The sequence below is a fragment of the Dasypus novemcinctus genome, chromosome 10, assembly GCF_030445035.2.
Source record: "Dasypus novemcinctus isolate mDasNov1 chromosome 10, mDasNov1.1.hap2, whole genome shotgun sequence".
NCBI classification, from domain to species: Eukaryota; Metazoa; Chordata; class Mammalia; order Cingulata; family Dasypodidae; genus Dasypus; species Dasypus novemcinctus.
Window position 1 is genome coordinate 11798620 of NC_080682.1, and position 21351 is coordinate 11819970.

Here is a 21351-nt window from a genome sequence, read left to right on the forward strand (position 1 = left end):
ATTCGCGGGGGGCGGGGGGAGGGGGGCGGGGTGCGTCGGTTTCTAAACTCCTGAGTGGGGTGGGAGCGGGTATCGACTGGGCGAGGGCAAAGGCAGCCATTTTGAGATCAGGTTAGGCACGGAGGGGACCATATTGGGAACTCTGCCGATACCTGGGGGCCGCCATTTTAAGAATGGGGCCGACGGAGAAGCTCCTGTACGGCAAAACGCAGTGATAAGGAGGTTGCCATATTAGCACTCTGTCACACGGTAGCAGCCATCTTGGAAATGAACTGCTGTGGGCGCGGCCATCTTAGAAATAAAGTTTGATCCTTTCACAGTAACCCGAGCCAAGCTCCTCCCCTCTATCCCTACCGCCGAAGGTCCCTTCCGTCTGGGACCGCCCTCCGGAATCCCTTCTTAAACCCACTCCGTTCGGCTTTTCACACGTCTTCATTGCCCTCTTGTGCTTGAGCGAACGTTCTCCTTACCTCCGGAGTGTCTGTTTTAACTCAGTTCTTTCACTTGAGACGCTCTCTCACGCCCGCCATCCTCCCAAGCCCGCCGAGCTCCGATCTTTGACGATATCTAACCCGCCTGGACGGGCCCTGATCCCCGGGTGTGGCACGCCTTTCACCGGCCGCACCCACCCCCAAACTTACTAACTGATGAGCCTCTCCCCAAAAACGCTAACGCAGGAGCTGTCCTCTGAGACTGGATGACTTTATTCTTCAAATGGCTTTACGCTTCCGACAGCTCCAGGTGAGGCTGAGCACGCACCCGGCCCCTCCCTACTTCCATTCTCGGAGCGGGTCCCAGAGGGAAGCGGGCAGAGTCTGACGGGGCCCTTCCGTGACTGAAGCAAAGGGTGCCCCGAGTCATGGGACGCTTGGGGTGGGCCACGGTGGGAGAGGAAGTGGGGCAGACAGAAAGGTGAGGGAGGGCCTTGTGCTTCAGATAACCTCACGGGGGTGAACAGGGGTTAGGAATGGAGTGCCAGGGCCCTCCTTAGCGACCTAGGAAGGGGCCTAGGAGGGGGAGAGCTGAGGTGGTGTGGGGGAACTGGGCAGCTCAGAGGAGGGCACAGAAGAACTTCTTCTCCCGAAAGGGGTTCTCCGAGGTGGGCACGGGGGTGATAAGGGGGTCCTCACAGGCGTGGGCGTCACAGTAAGTCATCAGGTCTGCTGCCGCCTTGGACACCTTGGGGTACAGCCAGGAGTTGTTAGTCAGGACCTCTGGAAGGGACCAAAGCCCCCCCTTCCCAAATAGGTTCTCTTAGACCATCGCTAGGACTCACGACAGTCTTCCCTTCACCCAACCCCTTCGGAAGCCTGGGACAGCTCTTCTTACAGAGGCCCAGACTCCTCCCCTGTACTCAAGCTGTCAAGGAAAGAAAGCACCTCTCATCCCAAGATTTAGGAACCTACAGCAAGGCCTGGCCATCGAGGGTCCCACCCACCTTTATCCGGCACAAGCTGGCTTCAATCTTAAGTTGTTCCACCATCTTGCGAGCTTGCCCAATGCTCATATTGCTGTTCACGGGGGTCTCCCCTTTCATCCTGGAGAGAAGAGAGGGATGGCTCAGAGCACAATAGAGGACCCTGCAATCTCAGCTGAAGTCCTCCCTCCATGCTCACTCTTTCACGAATGGAGCCATGTACCCCAATATCCCGCACCCTCCTCCAGTGGCCTTTCCCATCTTGTCTTCCTCGACACAGGGAATGGAGAGGGTGGAATGAGATCGTCCCCAAACTCCCACATGGCCCAGGCCACAGGTCATTAAACATACAAATGATTTAAGGCTTTTCAGCCTTTCAAGCCATGTGTGTTCCCAACCCTGAACTCCTCAACCAGAAAGAGCCCCACCCTGATGAGAGAGGGCACATAGCCCTCATCTGCCCTCTGGAACCCCAATGGGAGAAAAGCAGGCTGCTCCCTACTGACCTGAGGCGAGAGGACGGCAGCCCTGGGGCGTAGAGTCAGTGGGATACACCAAAACCTTCTGCCTCAGATGGGTGTCCCACCCTGCAGGGCTTTGCAGCTGAAAGTATCTGACGCAGTAGCAGAAGCAGCAGCTAATACAGAGAAAGCCACTGGGGAGGGTCAGATCAGATATCCTTTGAGGGCTGGTCCCAGTTTCTGCAGCTAAAGCACTGCCCAGATGGCTGGTACCTGAAGGATGAAGGATGCTAGAAGGAGCTGCTCAGATCCTGGAGCATACCAATTGCCTGGCCAGTGGGGGAGGCTGGTTGCCTCCCACAGCCCCTGGCTCATCCCCAGATACTGACTCACGACCTGCCCCTCCCCCCTTGCAGGCACTCAGAGTCTGGGCCAGAGCCCTCCCCCAAAAATCCAGAAGGAGCCGAGGCCAAGCAGACTCCCCCCTCAAATGGGGTGGTCTGGGCCTGTGACAGCCCCTGCAGTGGAGTCTGTTTCAGCTGCGGAAGGACCCTGCTCATTTGAAAATCTGACATCAGCTGGGCAGTCGCCCCCCTCCAACCCCTCCTCCCTCTAGCCTGACACAGCATTTCGCATCTGAACCTTCTTTTCTCTCCCAGGGCCTTCCAGTCCCCCATATCCAGGAAAATGTGATGAGCTACAGGTAGCTTCTAGATCACCACTTCACGCTCTAGCCACAAGTGACTCAAGTGAAAGGTGCAGGGGCAGCTGAGGTACGCTAGCAAGATGCCTAAAGAGATGGCAGACCCAAGAGAAGAGGAGGAAGCCGGAGAAGAAGAGGTGTGCAGAGACCCGATCAAAGGATCAGACAAAGAGGAGGTAGGGGGGGGGGTGTTGGTGGGTGTGTGTGGAAAGAGATGGGCTTCTTGGGGAGGGGGAGAGGTGTTGGTTTGAGGAATTTGGGACATTTTGAACAGATACCTTCCACGTCTGTATCATGCTTGGTGCCGTGGGGAATGCAAAGATGTACAAAAACACCGACCTTGCCCAGTATGGGAGCTTACCTGGGGTGATGAGACATAGGTTAAAAAGGAGAAACCGCCTGCCAAGACCTGATCCTGATAATGTGCAGTGGGGACTCGGAGGGGAGAGTGCGTCTAGTGCGGGTCAGAAAACCTGGATGACGCATCGTAAAAGCTGGAGGCAACATACGGGGCTGCCATACCACCGCTTTGGGGAATAGGGGACAGCCGGCCTCCTGGCGCAGCAGACTGCAACATTCTGTGGGCGAATGCTTTCTGCCCTCGACGCCGACAGGTCCAAGGAGCTGTCAGTGGGCGATACGAATCAATGCCAAATGGGTCCCCACCTAGGGGGTCAAGTGGTGGTTGGTGCACGTGTGGGCGGAGAGGACGCTGCTGACTCAGAGCAGACCCTGGGGCATGTCTTGGGGTCTAGAGGGACACGAATTTCCCCTTTGGTCACGGTAACCGGAAGGTAATGGGCCACCGGGAGGGACAGTGAGGAGAGCGAAGAAGCCAGAACCCCGCCCCCAGCGCTGGCCGGGGCCTCTGCGCCAGGGCCCGCCCCTCTGCGCCAGGGCCCGCCCCCTGCGCCAGGGCCCGCCCCCGGGCTACGTAGGCGGCCGGCGGAAAGGGGCGGGGCTTCCCGGGAGGCGGAAGTCCCTTCTCGGCGTTGCCCCGGCAGCGCGCGAGGCTGGTGAGTCTGCTGAGCTGCGGTGGCCGGCGGGCGGGTTTCCATGATGGCACCGTGCGGGGGGAGCTGCGGCCGTTGGCGGCTAGTGTCCTGGTGACAAGCAAGAGGCCCCCACGTGGCGGAGAGGAGGACTCGGGAGGCTTTTGTGTCTGCGCTTAGGCTGCAGGCTTTGAGACCAGCTGTGCGACCTTAGGCAAGTCCCGCATCTTCTCGGTGCATCCACCTCGCAATATCGTGAGGATTCGGTGTCATCGCGTGTGTAAAAGGGCTTTGTGAGAATTTTACGGTGTTCGTTCTCCGTGTGTTTTATATTTCTTTGCTATGAATGCGTATGGGGTGGCTTGCCTCAGCATCAGGCGACTGCCAGAGGAGTTCAGCTGAGCACCCCTAAAGGAAAAGGAAAAGGATAATTGGCTAAGAAACGCTGTCATTTGGAGAAAGGCCATATGAAACAATGATTTTGCTTTTTTTTTGCTTTCTCTGGTTCCTCAAAGCCGGCTCAGCAAGCTTGTCCTTTTTGTCCCCGTCTCCCCAAGGGAAAGGAGCCATCCTTTTCCCTCTGTGTCTTTTTCCAGGAACCACCAACTGCCTCATCCCATGGCCAGCACTGGCATCCAGGTGGCAGAGCAGCTAGGAACCCAAGGCCTGAACCTGGGGCCAGACCCCCTGCCCTCCCAGCCATGGTCAACGACCCACCAGTCCCTGCCTTACTGTGGGCCCAGGAGGTGGGCCACGTCTTGGCAGGCCGGGCCCGCAAGCTGCTGCTGCAGTTTGGGGTGCTCTTCTGCACCATCCTCCTCCTGCTCTGGGTGTCTATCTTTCTTTATGGCTCCTTCTACTATTCCTACATGCCGACAGTCAGCCACCTCAGCCCAGTGCATTTCTACTACAGGTGAGAGGTGTCTTCTACCAAAATAGAAGAATCCTGTGAGAGAGAATTGATTGCTGCAAGGGTCCCTTAGAGCTTTTTCAGTTCAGCCCCTCATTTACAGATGAAGAAACTGCAGCCCCGTGTGCTGATGTGCTCTCTTAACCTTTCACTGCCCAAGACTGGGGCCGATCTGGGCCAGCCGAGCTCTAGAATCCTAGTTCTTTCTACCTTCGGTTACTGCATTCTGGTTCAAAACAAGGCAGAACTTCTTGACTGTCATTATGAAGGTAGTTCTATTTAGGTTGGCTCAAACCTCTCTCAGAACTGCTGTAGACTTTTGAGCCAACCCCGTCCTTTTGGGTCATCTCAAAACTAATTTGGCCTCCAACAGAAGTATGAGGAAAGCACTTTCCCTCCCCACTCCTGAGAGTCTGCAGCACAATAGAGATACAGAAACATAAGGTGACTGGGTATATAAATTTGCCTCCCTGAGCCCTGTAAAAGTTTGCCTGGGTCCTCAGTTTCTTCCCATTTGATAGACCCTGCCAAATTCTCTTCCCTTTTCTGCTTTATAGTGGCTATAGAACAAATCAATAGATGGTCCTAAGAACCTTATTATCAATGGTCCAGAGTTATTCCCTACCCTACCCCCTCCTCAGAGTCCCAAGGTCATGAGCTATAGTTTCTAAGAGCTTTTTAATCCTTTAGGGGGCCTGGATCTTATCAGAGCTGTGGTCCTTTCTGTCATAAAAATGTATACACACACCCATGTGCCTGCAATTTGAGAGGTTCTTGAATCTTAAAGACCATCTGTGGATTTCTTTGGAAGAATTTTCTCAAACTAGGCTCCAGTTTTCAGAATTACTGAATCAGAATGGGGGTGCAGGGGGGGCCCAGGAATCTATATTTTTATTGAGCTCCCCAGGAGATTCATTAGAAACACTAAAACCTGAAACTGTTTGACAAATTGTCCATCTAAAGACATCTAAGAATTCCTGCTCTAATAAAAAGGGAAAAACTGAAGTAGCAGAAAGAGAATGAAAACATTCTTGTGTCTTGACTCCTGGCCACATTTGTTCTCCATCTTTCTCTGTAAGGGAGAAAAGGTGCCTGCTCTGACAGAAGGGATAGGGGATGGGAAGGAGCTGTGTGGCAGGCTAAGGCAGACTAACTTAGCAGGGTCTCACCCCCCATTCTCATTTAGGACCGACTGCGACTCCTCCACCTCCTCACTCTGCTCCTTCCCTGTTGCCAATGTTTCGCTGGCTAAGGGTGGACGTGATCGGGTGAGTATGGGAGCTGGAGAGAGGCTTCATTAGACAAAACTTGGATGACTTTGAGATGGGCAGGCTTGAGAAAGATCTGGAGAACAGGACTGAGTGATGGAGACTAGGAGGAAAGCTCTCAAGGAAAGGGAGGTTGAAGGACAAATTAAAGTCTAAATGAACTCTGTGTCGGTCTTTCCTGGGGAAGATGTTTGAAATGTCCTCATTCTCCTCTTGTTTCAGGCAGTTCATAGCTACTTGGTGAGGTGGGCAATGTGTTCTAGACATAACGTACAAGTCAGCCATCTCATTGACATAGGATGGCATCCACCCAGGAGTTTGGAAAACTTGTATGTAAAATTATGAAACCGTTGACAAATGGTGTGACCTGTCATTACAAAGGGTACTGTGCCAGAGGACTGGCCAGATGCCAGTGTGATCGCAACAAAAAGTTTCCCTCAGGAACCCTGGGAAATGCAGAATGCTATACTAGCAAGCTGATAGAGGTGCTGATAAAGGGTAGGATCCCTGAGCACTTATAAAGGCTGTGTTGTTAGCACTGTAATTAGAAGTAATCAGTGGTAGAGCTTCCTAAGAATTAAAAAAAAATAATTTGAAAGTCATTTTTCAAAATGGGTACTCAGGAAAAAACTGGCTTAAAGATAGGAAAGGCAGTATAGAAATTATGGCCATTCCTCAGAAGGGCAGCATAAAATGCACATTTTAGAGATCATAATAGTGATACAAAGAGCCTAGGAAGGGAGCCTAAAACAGTCTAGGGTACAAACAAGGCTGTTAGATAAAGGAAGGAAAAGATGAAGGCTGAGAAGAGATCAGCTGTAGTCCCTCAAAATTGGATCAAGGTGAAACAGTGAACACATTTGAATTGAGTGAAGGAAGTAATGGGTCTACTCTGTGTGTGACACTTTGCCCAAAGCAGAAGATGTGGCCCCTTCTTTCAAGGAGTACACAAGATTGATAGCAAACCATATGTTGCATTAATTAATAAAATGGAGGATGCAGATTCTGCATTCCAGAAGAATTTACAGATTATTACAGAGACCAGTGTTGTCTGGGATAGTCTGAGATGGTAAAGCTCAAAGTAGACCTTTTAAGGAAGGGTGACTGTTGTAGGAATGGTGGAGAAGGATGAGGGTCTACCAATCAGGCAGACAAACGTAAACAAAACCATGGACTTGTTCACAAGATTCTGGTATTAGGGTCTGTAGATTCCCTTGGAGGAAATGGCATTTATTTTAGGTAGAACTACCTTTAAAATATATACATATGTTCTAATGAGATACAGGTCATATACCATACAATGCACCCATTTTAAGTATATAATTCAGTAGCTTTTAGTATATTCAGAGTTGTGCAATCATCACCACAGTCAATTTTAGAACATTTTTGTCACCCCAAAAAGAAACCCTGGTGCTCTCCTTGGCAGCACATGTACTATAAGTGGAACAATACAGAGAAGATTAGCATGGTCCCTGCACAAGGATGACATGCAAATTCATGAAGCATTCCATATGTTTTTAATTAAAGTCTATAGGGCTGTACAACACAAACAATGAACCCTAAGGTGTACCATGGGCTATTTTAATAGTACAATTATAAAAGTGTTCTTCTATCATTGCAGCAAATGTGCCACACTAATGAGAGATGTTTATAACAGGGTGGTATATGGGAACTCTGTATTCTGTGCACGATTTTTCTGTAAACCTACCACTTCTCTAATAAAAGAAAGAAACCCCTGTTCCCATTGGCAGTCACTCCCCATTTCCCGATCACCTGTCGAGAGTACTGCTTATTATAGTGTTTCCAAGAATTCAGTGAAACAACTGGTGTAGGATCATCTAGCCCCTAGAGAAGGTAGGACTCCAGTGAAATCCATATTTTCAAGAGGTAGTTCAGAATGAAAATCAGAATCTATATAAAGAAAGGCCTCAATCGGTGGTGGTCAGCTTCTTTCTCTAGTGATAAATGCTCAAAGCTCTCCCAAGTCCATATCCAGAGTTTGGAGGTGGCGCACTATGGACAGTATTTTTCAACCTTTTTTTTTTTTAAGCCTTTGTTTTGGTTAAAAACAAAAGCTTTACATTACCCTTATGATTCTTATATACCATCCTGCTATGATTAAAGGAAATTAGGAGTAATAAGGAAACTAGGAGCCATATCTCCTAGTGAGTAGCAAATCTTTTAATCTTTTTGAGGTTGAGCCTTGTGAAGAAGCCTTCTCACTATTAGCCTCAGGGTTCTACCAACAGATAAAGGACCCAGACATAAAAATGAGGACTGTGCGAGGGAGAATCAGCCAGGGAGATTGTGTGAGCACTGCTGCCACTCGGTTAATTAATGTCAGTGAGGGCAGGCCGGGCCCGGGGGACGGCCTCCCGGCACACAGGCCTCAATCACAGATGGCCCAGTCTGACAGTTCATTTTTTGAAATGGGAAATATGATGCAACCGTTCTTGAAACAGCAGCGAGAATCAGAAAAACCAATAGGCTAGAAGACCTTGGCAGGGGAAAGAGAGGATTCAGCCACCAGAAGGGGGCAGCACCTCCTTGGGCTGAGAGAAATTGAGAGGCTGGCTGGGCTACCAGGGGGTTGCGGTGGAGTATTTGAGGGTGGGGGTGGTGGGGATAATTATGGTGAAACCGGGATAGTACAATTTTTTTTTAAGTAGTTTATTTGAAAAGAGACGGGGACTACCTTGGGCAGGTGCTGATGTATGGACAGCCATATCGAGTTACCTTAGAGCTTGAGCTGCCAGAGTCCCCTGTGAATCAGGATTTGGGCATGTTCTTGGTCACCATTTCATGCTACACCAGAGGCGGCCGAATCATCTCCACTTCTTCACGCTCAGTAAGTGTGCAGAGCCTGTCGGGGAGGGTGTGGAGAAGGGGGGCAGAGGTCAGAACACCTGGGAGGACTTCAAGAGAAAACCCCTTGGCTCGGAAGGCACAGCCACTTCAGGATTAGGGAAGAGGAGACCACTCACCAAACCAGAAACTTGCCATGCACTCCCAGATATCTGCGAGCACATCCACCTTTGGGATAAAGTCAGAAGAGCAAAACTGCTCTCTAAAAACCGGACTCGGTGCCAGACCTGGACTGAGTCCTAACTCTGAAACATACTGGCTGAGGGACAAATTACTTAACCCCTTCATTATTACAAAGTATTAGAAAATGGATATAATGGTAACTACCTCATAGTAAGACCCCTTTGTATTCAGTGAGGAAAAATAAAGTGCTCATTTGCACGTAGGTTTTCGGTAAATGTCGGGCTCCATTCTCACATGAATTGTCAACAGACACATCATACGGCAATTCCTTTAGCGTCTACGTGAAAAAAACTTTGAATGCGACTTAAGTCCTCATACTGAACTGCAGAACCATTGTGGGGGAAGGTAGCTCAGAGACAGCATTGGGCTAACCTAGGCTTCTTGGCAGAGGGGCCATTGTTGTACTGGAATGGAGAAATGAGGAGGAGGGAGCAGCCTTAGGTGACTCGGGAGAGGTTGAGGGGTAGGGCCATGGGAATCTGGGGGCACCTGTCCCCAATCTCTCCCTCCCCGGCCCTGGCAGGTGATGCTGCATTACCGCTCTGACCTGCTCCAGATGCTTGACACGCTGGTCTTCTCTAGCCTCCTGCTTTTTGGCTTTACAGAGCAGAAGCAGCTCCTGGAGGTAGAGCTGTACTCGGATTATAGAGAGAACTCGGTAAGAGGGATGAAGGATGAGTAGGAGACAGCCCTTCCTGTTAGCTGGGAATTCTACCTGGGGAGGGACAGCAACAGAGGCTGAAGCTGGGCCTCCAGTTGGGCTGGTGACAGCAGCAGGATGCTGGCCTGACACGCCCCACTCCCCCACCCCTTTACAGTATGTGCCGACAGCCGGAGCAATTATTGAGATCCACAGCAAGCGCATCCAGATGTACGGCGCTTACCTCCGCATCCATGCCCACTTCACTGGGCTCAGGTGAGGCACCACTGCGGTGGACCTGGGCAGCTCTCATGGGGCTGATTTTATGCAGAGAGGGTCGCACGTGGAGGTAAGAGGTCTTTCAGAGCAGCATCGGAGGTTCTTAACCCCGGATGCCCATCTGCATTCCATGAGGAGATTTTACAAAACATTGGTGCCCGGGGTCTTCCCAAAGAAGAACTGAACCAGAATTTGTCAGGTCCCGTGTCTGGGCCAGAGAATGCCAGTGTGCAGCCATAGTGGGGAACTACTGTCTTGAACAATTGACTCACTGAGAGCTGGGGTGACCCTTGAGGGACAGCCGCAGTTAAGGCTATTGCCTGTGGCCCTGTGAGGCTGAGCCCACCCTCAGGTCCTTGGCCTTATTAGAACCTCCTGCAGCCTGGCAGCCCCACATCTGGGCTGTGGTGACCGTGCGGGCTGAGGCAGAGGAGCTGCAGGTCAGCTCTAGCCAGGCTCACGTGAATTGCCCTAGAAACTTCCTGGGAAATGAGAAGGCTGATGCTCTCCAGTAACTGCTCCTCCCTTCCTGTCCCGACTTCCTGCCTCAGGTACCTGCTGTACAACTTCCCGATGACCTGCGCCTTCATAGGTGTTGCCAGCAACTTCACCTTCCTCAGTGTCATCGTGCTCTTCAGCTACATGCAGTGGGTGTGGGGAGCCATCTGGCCCCGACACCGCTTCTCTTTGCAGGTCGCAAGGGGCAAGAACCTCCTCCCCCACCTTGTGGTCCTTCTTTGACTGGGAAGTGGGTGGAGGCATGTTGGGGGCTAGAGGATGAGGTCACTGGTCCCTGAGGAGGGAAGTCAGTCCTCCCTGCTCAGTAGTTTCTCCTCCACAGGTTAATATCCGAAAACGAGACAGTTCCCGAAAAGAAGGCCAACGGAGGCTCTCCACCCATCAGCCAGGTAAAGGTGATGGCGAAGGGTAGGCTGGGCCTGGCTGGACCTGGCTGGGCCTGGCCAGGTGAGAGGGCCAGGTGCTCGTTCAGTAGGAGGCTCTGAAGACACTCATCTATTGAGCTGAGGGTCAAAGGAAAGGCTGAAGGAGGAAAGGTGGCACTGCCACTGGGCCCCTACTCTCTCCTCTACCCCCTTTGGAGGTGCAGGGTCCCAAGGCCAGGAGGAGCTGACGCAGCAATCAGATGTTGCAGAGGACGGGGAGGGTCCTGAAGACCCCTCAGGGCCAGGTATGGTGCAGGAACAGCAGTAGCCCACCTTCCAACCTGACTCCTCGGCTCTCCCCTTGAGCCTCTTCCTGGTCTGACCTTGGCCTTCCCCTTTGGCTGTAGAGGGTCAGCTGTCTGAGGAGGAGAAGCCAGAGCAGCAGTCCCTGAGTGGGGAGGAAGAGCAGGAGCCGGAGGCCAGTGATGGTGAGGGGCACCCACCCCAGGACCTGGGCGGGAAGGGGCACATGAGCAGGAAGTAGGCCCGACCCCAGGAGCAGCAGCATTGGATGTGGGGAGGGCCCCTGGTTCTCGAATTTCCCATTTGGGATTTTGGTTTTCCCTCCCTTTCTCCAAGGTTCAGGCTCCTGGGAAGATGCAGCTCTGCTGACAGAGGCCAACCTGCCTGCCCCTGCCCCGGAGACGCTGGGCAGCTCTGAGCCCTTGGTGGGCCCTGTCCGGCAGCGCCCCACCTGCTCCAGTTCCTGAACAGAAGAGGACAGGCTGCCTACACGCCAGCACTTTTCCCACCTCACCCCTCCTGTTTCTCCCCAATAAACTATTTTCGTGCCAGCTGCTTCCCTGACTCATTGAACTGGATTCAGGGCTGTTATTTGGAAAGCATGTGTTCCCTGCGCGGCCCTACCCCCACCACCCTGCCTCCCCCCCGATTGAAGGCGGTTGTCTTGTCCAGGGCTCCCAATGGGGAAGAACGCAGGACTCTGGATTCTGTTAGGCACAGCTGTTTGCTTTCATAAGCCTGGGGAATCCTAGGAGAGAAAACCTATCCTGACCCCTAGCAGGCTCCCCTCCCCATCCACATGACTCTGCCACCCCCCTCTGGGAAGGGGGCTAGTGAAGGGTGGGTCAGGAGAGCTGGGATACATCATTCTGGCCTCTGCACCCCTCCCTTTCTCTGTCCATCGGGAGGAAGAAGACAGGAAATGACTCTGCCATGGATGTAGTATGACTTCTACACAAACAGCACTTTGTAGCCCAGACTACATGCTACCCACAGCTGTTTTCCCTCAGCAGCCAGGTGGCCCGCTCCCTGGTGCTCCACCCGTCCCTCTACGAGGCCTTTGGCTCTGCTCCTGGCTGCTTTCCACATCCTACTCCCCTTTCAGAACCCAGGTATCCTGCCTCCAGCTGAAAACAGCTGCCTGCGGCCTCCCCCAGCCCTGACCCCGTGACTCAGGCGCTCTGAAAGGACCAGCCCTCTTCTTGGTACTCACCGGGGAGGGGCGGCAGGGGGCCGGGGCCAGGTGGTGACATCACAGCCGAAGCATAAAACCTTCTAGCCAAAACAGAGTTGAAATCGAAGACACTGACAACGCGCTGCTGCAGCCTGCAAGCCTGCGGACCCCTCGGCCTGCTACGGAAAGACGCCCGGGTGCAGATCCCTACTGTGAGAAGGCCTACCCACTGGTGAGAGGCCGCTGTGGGCCAGGGAGCAGTGGGGGGAGGTGGGGGCCTGGGAGGCCTTGGACAGGATGGGCTCAGATAGGTGGGGAATGAGGATCCCCGGTCTTATTTCCCTCTTTCCATCTCTTCCTGCATTCTCACTCTGCCGCCTTGCTGGGATTTCGCACGTCGCTGGCTGACATTTGTCTAACTCAGCTCATTCCTCTGGGTGGCAGCGGGGAATTATTCCACCTCTCTTCTCTGGGCTGAGTCAATCAGTGCCCCCTCTTCTCTCCCCCCACACCTTGTTTTCTCATTTACCGTTTTTACCCCTTCACACATGGCTGGTCACACATCTGACTCTGTCCCTCTCATATGTCAGACCATATTTCATTCTTTCTCGTCCGAAACCAAGCACACTAGATTCAGAGGGTAGTCGACATGTAAGCATGTCTGTCTCGTTACCACCTCTCTGCTGTTTGCGTCTTGGCACCCACTCACGCTTCTCTGCCTACAGAAGTTTGGTTGGCAGAGAGGCCTGGAAGGCACCCGGACTAAACATTTCCTCATCCCCCCACTTCCCTTCCAGACTCCATGCTGGGTTCTCCCTGCCGTCTGTGGCTCCTGGCTGTGACCTTCTCCTTGGTTCCCAGAGCCCAGCCCTTGGCTCCTCAAGATTTTGAGGAAGAGGAGGAAAATGAGACCCCGAGGCCACCTTTGCCGGTTGTCCCCTGCGACTACGACCGCTGCCGCCACCTGCAGGTGCCCTGCCAGGAGCTGCAGCAGGCCGGGCCCACAGCCTGCCTGTGCCCTGGGCTCTCCAGCCCGGCCCAACCGCCCGACCCGCCCCGCCTGGGGGAAGTGCACATGGTGGCCGAGGAGGGCCGCGCGGTGGTCCACTGGTGTGCACCTTCCTCCCCTGTCAACCAATACTGGCTGCTACTTTGGGAAGGCAGCGGGGCTCCCCGGAAGGGCCCTGCCCTCAACTCTACAGTCCGAAGAGCAGAACTTAAGGGACTGAAGCCCGGGAGCGCTTATGTCCTTTGTGTGGTGGCTGCCAATGACGTGGGAGAAAGCTCTGTGACCCAGGCAGGAAGGGAGCGCCGCGAGGGGGTAGGTGACCCTAACTTCGGGCCTTGCAGCCGGCTCGCCGTGCCCCCCAGACCCCTCACTCTGGTTCACGCAGCCATGGGGGTGGGCACAGCCCTGGCCCTGCTCAGCTGCTCAGCCCTGGTCTGGCACTTCTGTCTGCGCCAGCACTGCGGCTGCCCGCGGCGAGGGGCCACCCGGGCCACAGCGGGGCTCTGAAGGGGGCCTCAGGGGCATCTCCCGCAAAGCAAAGCTGTTTCTACCTGGAGAGCTCGGCCTGGATCCAGGGCAGGAGTGGGTGAGGGCCTGGCTTGCTGCCTGGCTCAGGTTGAATGGTGGGGTGAAAAGTTCCTCTCTTTGAGCTGGAAGCCCTAGAGCTGAGTCTCAGGTCTCTGGTCTGAGAGCTCGTTTAGGTCCCAGGCTTCACCTGATCCCTGACTCAGGTTTAGGACAGACAACAGAGGGCCGGCGATTTTTTTTTTTTTTTGTAAAGGGCCAGATAGTAAATAATTTATGCTTTGCAGTCCAGGAGGATAAAATCCCAGATACTATGTAGACACTTGTATAACCATTTAACATGTAACCATCAACAAATGTAAAAACCATTCTTTGCTCCTGGGCCTTAACAAACCAGGCCACTGACCTGGCTGTAGTTTGTCAGCCCTCAACATACGCTTTCAAACGGGGTCGCCACAGGAAGCATAGCGAGATCGAGAGGTGATTATTAAGGGGTAGAGGATTTTTTGGTTTATCTGTTTTTGTTTTTTTATTATTACTGGAATAATGAAAATGCTCTAATAATGTTCGAAGTGATGAATGTACAACTCTGATTATTCCAAATACTATTGATTGTACACTTGGAATGTACATTTGAAATTGTGTGCTTTATTAATAGGTATCAATAAAATTGATTTAAAGAAAAAAAGGGGTCTGCCTCTTTGGCTTCAGTAGCGTATTGAGAATAAGCTCCTGCAGCATGGGAGTTTGGGACCAGAGACCATTCCTTTCTCTTTCTTCCTTTTGTTTATTGAGGATGAACTCTGTTTCTGAGTCCACCAGTGTCTGAGGAGGGTAGAAATAAATGACTGACATGGGATGGAGAAAAGAGCACTGCCTGAGCTGCTATGTGGGACCAGCTTGTGTCTCAGCTGGTAAAAACCTACACTACTGGTGGTGGACTTGGCCCAGTGGTTAGGGCGTCCGTCTACCACATGGGAGGTCTGCAGTTCAAACCCCGGGCCTCCTTGACCCATGTGCAGCTGGCCCACATGCAGCACTGATACACGCAAGTAGTGCCCTGCCACACAGGGGTATCCCCGTGTAGGGCAGCCCCACATGCAAGGAGTGCACCCCATAAGGAGAGCTGCCCAGCGCGAAAGAAAGTGCAGCCTGCCCAGAAATGGTGCTGCACACGCGGAGAGCTGGCGCAGCAAGATGATGCAACAAAAAGAAACACAGATTCCCGTTCCACTGACAACAACAGAAGTGGACAAAGAAGACACAGCAAATAGACACAGAGAACCGACAACTGGAGTAGGGGGGGGAAGGAAGGGGAGAGAAATAAATAAAAATAAATAAATCTTTAAAACAAAACAAACAAAAAAAACCCTACACTACTATATACCCACTGTTCACCCACTGTAACAATATTACAGGAAACTAAAAAACATTTTCATTTATTGTTCATCCTTTTCAGTTCCACACAACTCTTTTTTTCAGAGGAGTATACATAGTTTTGAATTTAATTTTAAATTAATTGGATGTAGAAAATTCTGTCGTATGTTGCTATATGATGTAATTCTTTTACTCATCACATGTATGTATATATGCATATGCATATTTAATTATAAAAGTAATACTAATACAAACTTCATTCTTGTTTCTGTTACCCTTGCATGTTCACGTATTTCTATATGGATTTTCCTTGAAATAAGTCAAGGCAGTTCTATAAAATGGAACCATTCTTTTATTATTGGACCTCTAATACATTTGTTATTTAGAATATACTTATTGCACTGCAGTGAATACCTTGTGCCTTTTCAAAAATCCCTGTACTTTCTCAGCAGTCATTCATTTTTAATCATGAGAGGGTTTGCTATCTCATTATTACTAAAGACATACTTTACATGCATTCTCATTTAATCTTTTTTTTTTAAGATTTATTTTTTATTTCTCTTCCCTTCCCCCTCCCAGTTGTCAGCTCTCTCTGTCCATTTGCTGTGTGTTCTTCTGTGTCCACTTGTATTCTTGTCAGCATCTTGTGCGGTGGAACCCAGAATCTGTGTCTCATTTTGTTGCATCATTTGCTGCATCAGCTCTCCATGTGTGTGGTGCCATTCCTGGGCAGCTGCGCTGGGCGGCTCTCCTTACAGGGCGCACTCCTTACACATGGGGCACCCCTATGTGGGGGCACCCCTGTGTGGCAGGGCATTCCTTGCGCACATCAGCACTGCACGTGGGCCAGGTCCACATGGGTCAACATGGGTCAGGAGGCCCTGGGTTTGAACCTTGGACCTCCCATGTGGCAGGCAGACGCCCTATCTGTTGGGCCAAATCCACTTGCCTCATCTAATCTTCACCACAATCATCCCAAGAGATTGTCTTACCTTTTTACAGATGAGAGATCCAAGGTTTATAAATGGTTTGAAGTCAATTCCAAAGCTGATAGTTTACACTCTACCATAGCATAGTGGCCAAGTGTGCATAACTTGGGTTTAATCCTAGTTCTTCTGCTTATGAACTTCGTGACCTTAGGGAAATGATTTCGTTTTTCGTGGGTCAGTTTCCAGTGACTAATAAGTGGTATAGGGATTTTTGTGATGATTAAATATGAATTAGTCTCTAGGTCATAATATATTATTAATATTAGTAACTTAATAATACTCTGTCTACTAAGAAACATTTAAATTGAGCTTCCTTTGTAGCAGGAGCTGTGCAATAAAAGTTCCTCCACCTTCAGGCATCTAACAGGTAGGAAGCGGTGGAGGGCTAATTAATCAACAATGACTACATAGCAGAAGGATAAATGATTAGTGGGGTAAATACTGCAGCTGGGAGGCCTAGGATGCTGTTCAAAGCAGGTTTTCCCTAAGAAAGCAAACCCTGAACTGAGTCAGGAAAAGCGAAGGGGAATTAACCAAGTCTAGAGAAGTGGCAGGGCATCCGAGGCAGAGAAATTAATAGGTTCAAAGGCCAGGAGGGGAGATCTTGTCTTGAAACAATCACTAGTTACCCCCAAGCAATGGGAGATTAAACTAACAACCACCCACATTTACACAGCACTGTCTTGACAGGCATCTATTGCTAAACTACTTTACAGATGGGGCTCTAACAACAACAAAAAAGGGGACATGACATGGAAGCACAATTTGGTGAACGTAATTAATACCACCAAAGTGTATATTTGTGGGAATATACAAATATATGCAAATATATCTGGGTTAAAGGGGTAAAATGGGCAATTTTAGGTTATACATAAATTACCACACACCCACAAAACCATAGAACCATACAACACAAAGAGTGAACCCTAACGTAAACAGTGGGCTAACGTTAACAGCGTAATTATAATACTATTGCTTCATCAATTGTAACAAAAGTGCCACACTAGTGCAAATTGTTAATAGGGAAAGCTGTGCGAGAGGGGGTTATGTGGGAACTCTGTATTTTTCCGCATGATTTTTCTGTAAACTTACAAATAACTTAATAGTAATAATAAAAGGGGACAGGAGGAAGCCAGGCCGCCGGTATTTGAGTTTTGTCCGAAGTCTCTGGGGTGCCACGGGGAAGTTTTAAGCAGGGAGGTGAAGACAGGATCTTTGTGTTTTACAAAGATCCCTCTGGCAGCTGGGCGGAGGAGAGCTCAGTTCCCCGGAAAGGATGAGTGGGTCAGAGTTGCTACATTTCTATGGTTCCTTTTAAACAGTGCCAAATAACTTTCCAATTAGTTGCGCTAATGGGTCATATGCCTTCTAATTTGTTAGGAGGGTAAGGGACTGTTAAACCCCGGGATTTGGCTTCTTTCCATCCACGGGTTTCGAGACCGCACTATTCCTGCTCCACACCGCAGCCAAGCTCCCGGCCTTTGTTGGGTCGCCTCCGCGCCAGGAACTCCGACGCGCTGCCAGTCCCCGCCCGCTCTCCGTGCGGGCAGCTGTGCCAGGCTCGCGTTTTCTGCCTCTCGTCGGCACCCGTCCACGCCCGCTCCCACGTGACCCAAACAGTTCCGGGCACTTCCGCTTCACCTCTGCTTTCTTCTCGTCGGGGTCGAGAGCCCGGTGAGTGGGGGAGTGCTCGGCCGGGGGTGTCGGGGATGGGATTTTGCGCCGGCCGGAGGCGCCCCGTGCTGACTCCACCTCTCCCACCCTCCTCGTTCCCTTAGGTCTCCGCGGAGGCGGCGGTGACGGCGCCATGGCGGAGCTGACGGCTCTGGAGAGTCTGATAGAGATGGGCTTCCCCAGGGGACGCGCGTAAGGGAGCCTCCCTAACCCCAGACTGCGGGAGGGCGTGGACGTGCCCCGACCTTTACCCCAGACCGGCCTCAGGTCCTGCGCCCTGCCTGCCCATCACCGTGGCTCTTGGGCGCTATTCACGATGTTTCTGCCCTCAGGGAGAAGGCTCTGGCTCTCACTGGGAACCAGGGCATCGAGGCTGCAATGGACTGGTGAGTTCTCAGACCGGGTGGCCGGGGGTTGGGACCTGCTGGGAGGGGGAAGGCATCCCTCTATGTTAAACTCTTTCCTGACTACCCCTGCCAGGCTGATGGAGCACGAAGACGACCCCGATGTAGATGAGCCTTTAGAAGCTCCCCTCGGACACATCCTGGGACGGGAACCCACCTCCTCGGACGACGGTGGCTCTGAAGGTCCTGAGTGGGGGATATGGTGTAATTATTCAGGAGGGCCTAGGAACAGTTTGAAATGCTAATAATACTATTTGTTTGTAGCGCCGGGATCTGCTGCAGAAGGCAAACCTGTTTTGAGTGAAGAGGAAAGACAGGAACAGACTAAGAGGTACAGTAAGGAGCAGTTTCATATTTCTGAGGATCATCTTCCACCTCTCCCCAATACACAAGTCTGGTCAAAGAATTTTGTACTTTTTCTCCACATTCCTTCTGTCCTTTCTTGGCGTTTTTCTTTATCTTGGGATGCATGTTCCTTGCTTTTGTTTTCCTAATCTTTTTTTTTTTTTTTAAAGATTTATTTTATTTATTTAATTTCCCCCCCTCCCCTGGTTGTCTTTTCTTGGTGTCTATTTGCTGCGTCTTGTTTCTTTGTCCGCTTCTGTTGTCGTCAGCGGCACGGGAAGTGTGGGCAGCGCCATTCCTGGGCAGGCTGCTCTTTCTTTTCACTGTGGGCGGCTCTCCTCACGGGCGCACTCCTTGCGCGTGGGGGCTCCCCCACGCGGGGGACACCCTTGCGTGGCACGGCACTCCTTGCGCGCATCAGCACTGCTGCATGGCCAGCTCCACACGGGTTGAGGAGGCCCGGGGTTTGAACCGCGGACCTCCCATATGGTAGACGGACGCCCTAACCACTGGGCCAAAGTCCGTTTCCCAGTTTTCCTAATCTTTTGTCATAAACTTACTTTCTTTCTCTTGAACACTTTTCCTTTCTGCAACACAGGATGTTGGAGTTGATGGCCCAGAAGCAGCGGGAGCGTGAAGAAAGAGAGGAGCGGGAGGCTTTGGAACGGGAAAGGCAGCGGAGGAGACAAGGACAGGAGTTGACAGCAGCACGACAGCGGCTACAGGAAGATGAGATGCGCCGGGCTGCTGAGGAACGGAGGAGGGAAAAGGCTGAAGAATTAGCAGCCAGGTCTGGGTGATGGGGATTTTGGATAAGAAGAGATGAGAAAAGAATCAAGATTTGCTTGTCAGTCTGATATACTTTCTTCTCTACATTCCAGACAGAGGGTTCGAGAAAAGATTGAAAGAGACAAAGCAGAGAGAGCCAAGAAGGTGGGTGTTTAGGAAGTCACTGGGGTAATGGAGTAGGTAGACTAGGAAATGCCCTTTCCAGCTTCAGAGGGAAAAGGTGGGCTTATATAAGATTGAGTGTCTGATGGAGTGTTTTACTTTGCCCTTTAGTATGGTAGTATGGGTTCTCAGCCGTCCCCACCAGCAGCAGAGCCAGGTCCTGTTCCCTCCTCTCCCAGCCAGGAGCCTCCCACCAAGAGAGAGTATGATCAGTGTCGTATACAGGTACTGATTCTTTTTTTTAAAAAGATTTATTTTTTATTTACCCACCCCCACCCCCATCTGCTCTCTGTGTCCATTCACTGTGTGTTCTTCTGTGTCTGCCTGGATTCTTGACAGCAGAACCAGGAATCTGTGTCTCTTTGTTGCGTCATCTTGCTGCGTCAGCTCTGTGTGTGTGCGGCACCACTACTAGGCAGTACACTTTATTCACATGGGGCGGCTCACCGTACAGGGCACACTCCTTGTGCATGGGCTCCCCTATGTGGGGACATCCCTGTGTGGCAGGGCACTCCTTGCATGCATCAGTACTGCGTGTGGGCCAGCTTACCACACGGGTCAGGAGGCCCTGGGTTTGAACCTTGGACCTCCCACGTAATAGGCGGGTGCTCTATCACTTAAGCCAAATCTGCTTCCCAGCAGGTACTAATTTTGATTCCTGTTTTACTCCTGGGTCCCCTTCCTTAGTCTGTGAGATGGTCAGTTCAGAGGTTTGGATTTTTTTTTGGTTACAATTCCCTTTGCCAGACCTCACCCTTCTTTGTAAATGACTTGAAATCTAACCTCCTCTGCCCTTGGGAAAGAGGTCAAATTTCACTTGCCCCAGTCTTATTTAAAGCTGACTTCCCTCTTACTCAGCATTACCCTTTATTTGTTCATAAAGTTTCCATTTGGTTTATTACTCAACTATTTGGGTAATGTATTTATCTACATATTTTTGTATAATCGTGTGGGAGGTAGGAGTCTCTTTCCAGTGTTTAGTAAAGGAGAGCATAAGTGGTTGTTCATTCGGTGTTTAAAGAGTAATTTTACTTGTTCGTGGGAAGCAAGGTCTGCTGTAGTTCTTTTCCTTCCTTGGGTAACTTGCTCAATTTTGACTTGAATACCGTGCCTCTCCCTTACCCTCTAGGTCAGGCTGCCAGATGGGACTTCACTGACCCAGACATTCAGGGCCCGGGAACAGCTGGCAGCCGTAAGGCTCTATGTGGAGCTTCACCGTGGGGAAGAGCCTGGAGGGGGCCAGGACCCTGTGCAGTTGCTCAGTGGCTTCCCTAGACGGGCCTTCTCAGAGGCTGACATGGAACGACCTCTGCAGGAGCTGGGTATGGCATGAGGGACCAGAAACCAGGGCTTGGAGGATAGGGAGAATGCCTGGAAAGGAAGGGATGCAATGAAATGGTGCAGGAAATTTTAGGGCAAAAAGCAGGTATCTTTCTGGCTCAAACTTGTGTTCTTCTATCTGCAGGACTTGTGCCTTCTGCTGTCCTCATTGTGGCCAAGAAATGTCCCAGCTGAGGGGCCTTTAATCCACCATCCTTCTCTGACCTCGTCATCTTTGATAAAGCACTGACATCCCCTTCCTAATAAATAGACCTTCTGAGTTCTTTATGTGCCTGACTGCTTCCTGAATGGCTTAGGAGACAAAGCTAAGGCAAAGGAAGACATTCAGAGTAGACACTCTTTTTCATCTTTAGTTTCCAACAAAGATACTTGCTTCTAATCTCTGGGTCTGATTAGCTGCTGGGGAGGTTGAGACAGAGAGGTGTGGAGGGTGGAGAGTATACTGGGTGGCATCTTTTGCTCCTATGGGTAACAGGTAGCTTAAAATCCTATTTCTGCCACTAGCTATATATTTTCACTTTTTTAAGCCTTGTTTTTTCTTTACTAAAAAGTACCTGTTTTTTTAGGGTTGTTATGAGGCTTATATAATACTGATACGTTCCAGACCAAGGAAGGGGTTCTATGCCTGGCACCTAGTGAGTCATCAATTAGTATAAC

General features: G+C 51.1%; 4 protein-coding genes and 1 non-coding gene across 13 annotated transcripts; 4 read left to right on the forward strand and 1 right to left on the reverse strand.

Annotated features, from left to right (window-relative positions):
* The first annotated feature begins 352 nt into the window (after positions 1-352).
* BSCL2 (BSCL2 lipid droplet biogenesis associated, seipin) lies at positions 353-11456 on the forward strand. 9 transcript variants are annotated; one of them, XM_058305289.2, is made up of 12 exons: positions 353-741; positions 2538-2757; positions 4170-4486; positions 5670-5751; positions 8456-8599; positions 9323-9457; positions 9618-9715; positions 10270-10411; positions 10560-10626; positions 10821-10907; positions 11010-11090; positions 11242-11456. In XM_058305289.2, the coding sequence occupies exons 2-12, from the start codon at positions 2665-2667 to the stop codon at positions 11370-11372; spliced, it is 1377 nt and encodes a 458-aa protein (XP_058161272.1). In that variant the 5' UTR covers positions 353-741; positions 2538-2664; the 3' UTR covers positions 11373-11456. The 9 variants fall into 9 exon arrangements, with proteins under 9 accessions (XP_058161272.1, XP_058161274.1, XP_058161273.1 ...); XM_058305291.2 differs by having other exon boundaries at positions 11248-11456; XM_058305290.2 differs by having other exon boundaries at positions 10827-10907.
* GNG3 (G protein subunit gamma 3) lies at positions 908-2045 on the reverse strand. The gene is made up of 3 exons (XM_004449238.5): positions 1924-2045; positions 1439-1538; positions 908-1179 (listed from the first exon to the last, which is right to left on the reverse strand). The coding sequence occupies exons 2-3, from the start codon at positions 1535-1537 to the stop codon at positions 1051-1053; spliced, it is 228 nt and encodes a 75-aa protein (XP_004449295.1). The 5' UTR covers position 1538; positions 1924-2045; the 3' UTR covers positions 908-1050.
* LOC111759720 (U6 spliceosomal RNA) lies at positions 7162-7268 on the forward strand. Its single transcript, XR_002793623.1, has one exon. It is a non-coding gene; the product is annotated as a U6 spliceosomal RNA (small nuclear RNA).
* A 749-nt stretch (positions 11457-12205) lies between the features above and the next one.
* LRRN4CL (LRRN4 C-terminal like) lies at positions 12206-13713 on the forward strand. Its single transcript, XM_004449239.5, has 2 exons — positions 12206-12311; positions 12877-13713. The coding sequence occupies exon 2, from the start codon at positions 12882-12884 to the stop codon at positions 13593-13595; it is 714 nt and encodes a 237-aa protein (XP_004449296.2). The 5' UTR covers positions 12206-12311; positions 12877-12881; the 3' UTR covers positions 13596-13713.
* A 3847-nt stretch (positions 13714-17560) lies between these two features.
* UBXN1 (UBX domain protein 1) lies at positions 17561-20961 on the forward strand. Its single transcript, XM_004449240.5, has 10 exons — positions 17561-17653; positions 17758-17845; positions 17986-18039; positions 18134-18240; positions 18322-18388; positions 19001-19192; positions 19284-19335; positions 19465-19578; positions 20483-20675; positions 20819-20961. Exons 2-10 carry the CDS (start codon positions 17787-17789, stop codon positions 20866-20868), a joined length of 888 nt encoding a protein of 295 aa, XP_004449297.1. The 5' UTR covers positions 17561-17653; positions 17758-17786; the 3' UTR covers positions 20869-20961.
* The last annotated feature ends 390 nt before the right edge of the window (positions 20962-21351 follow it).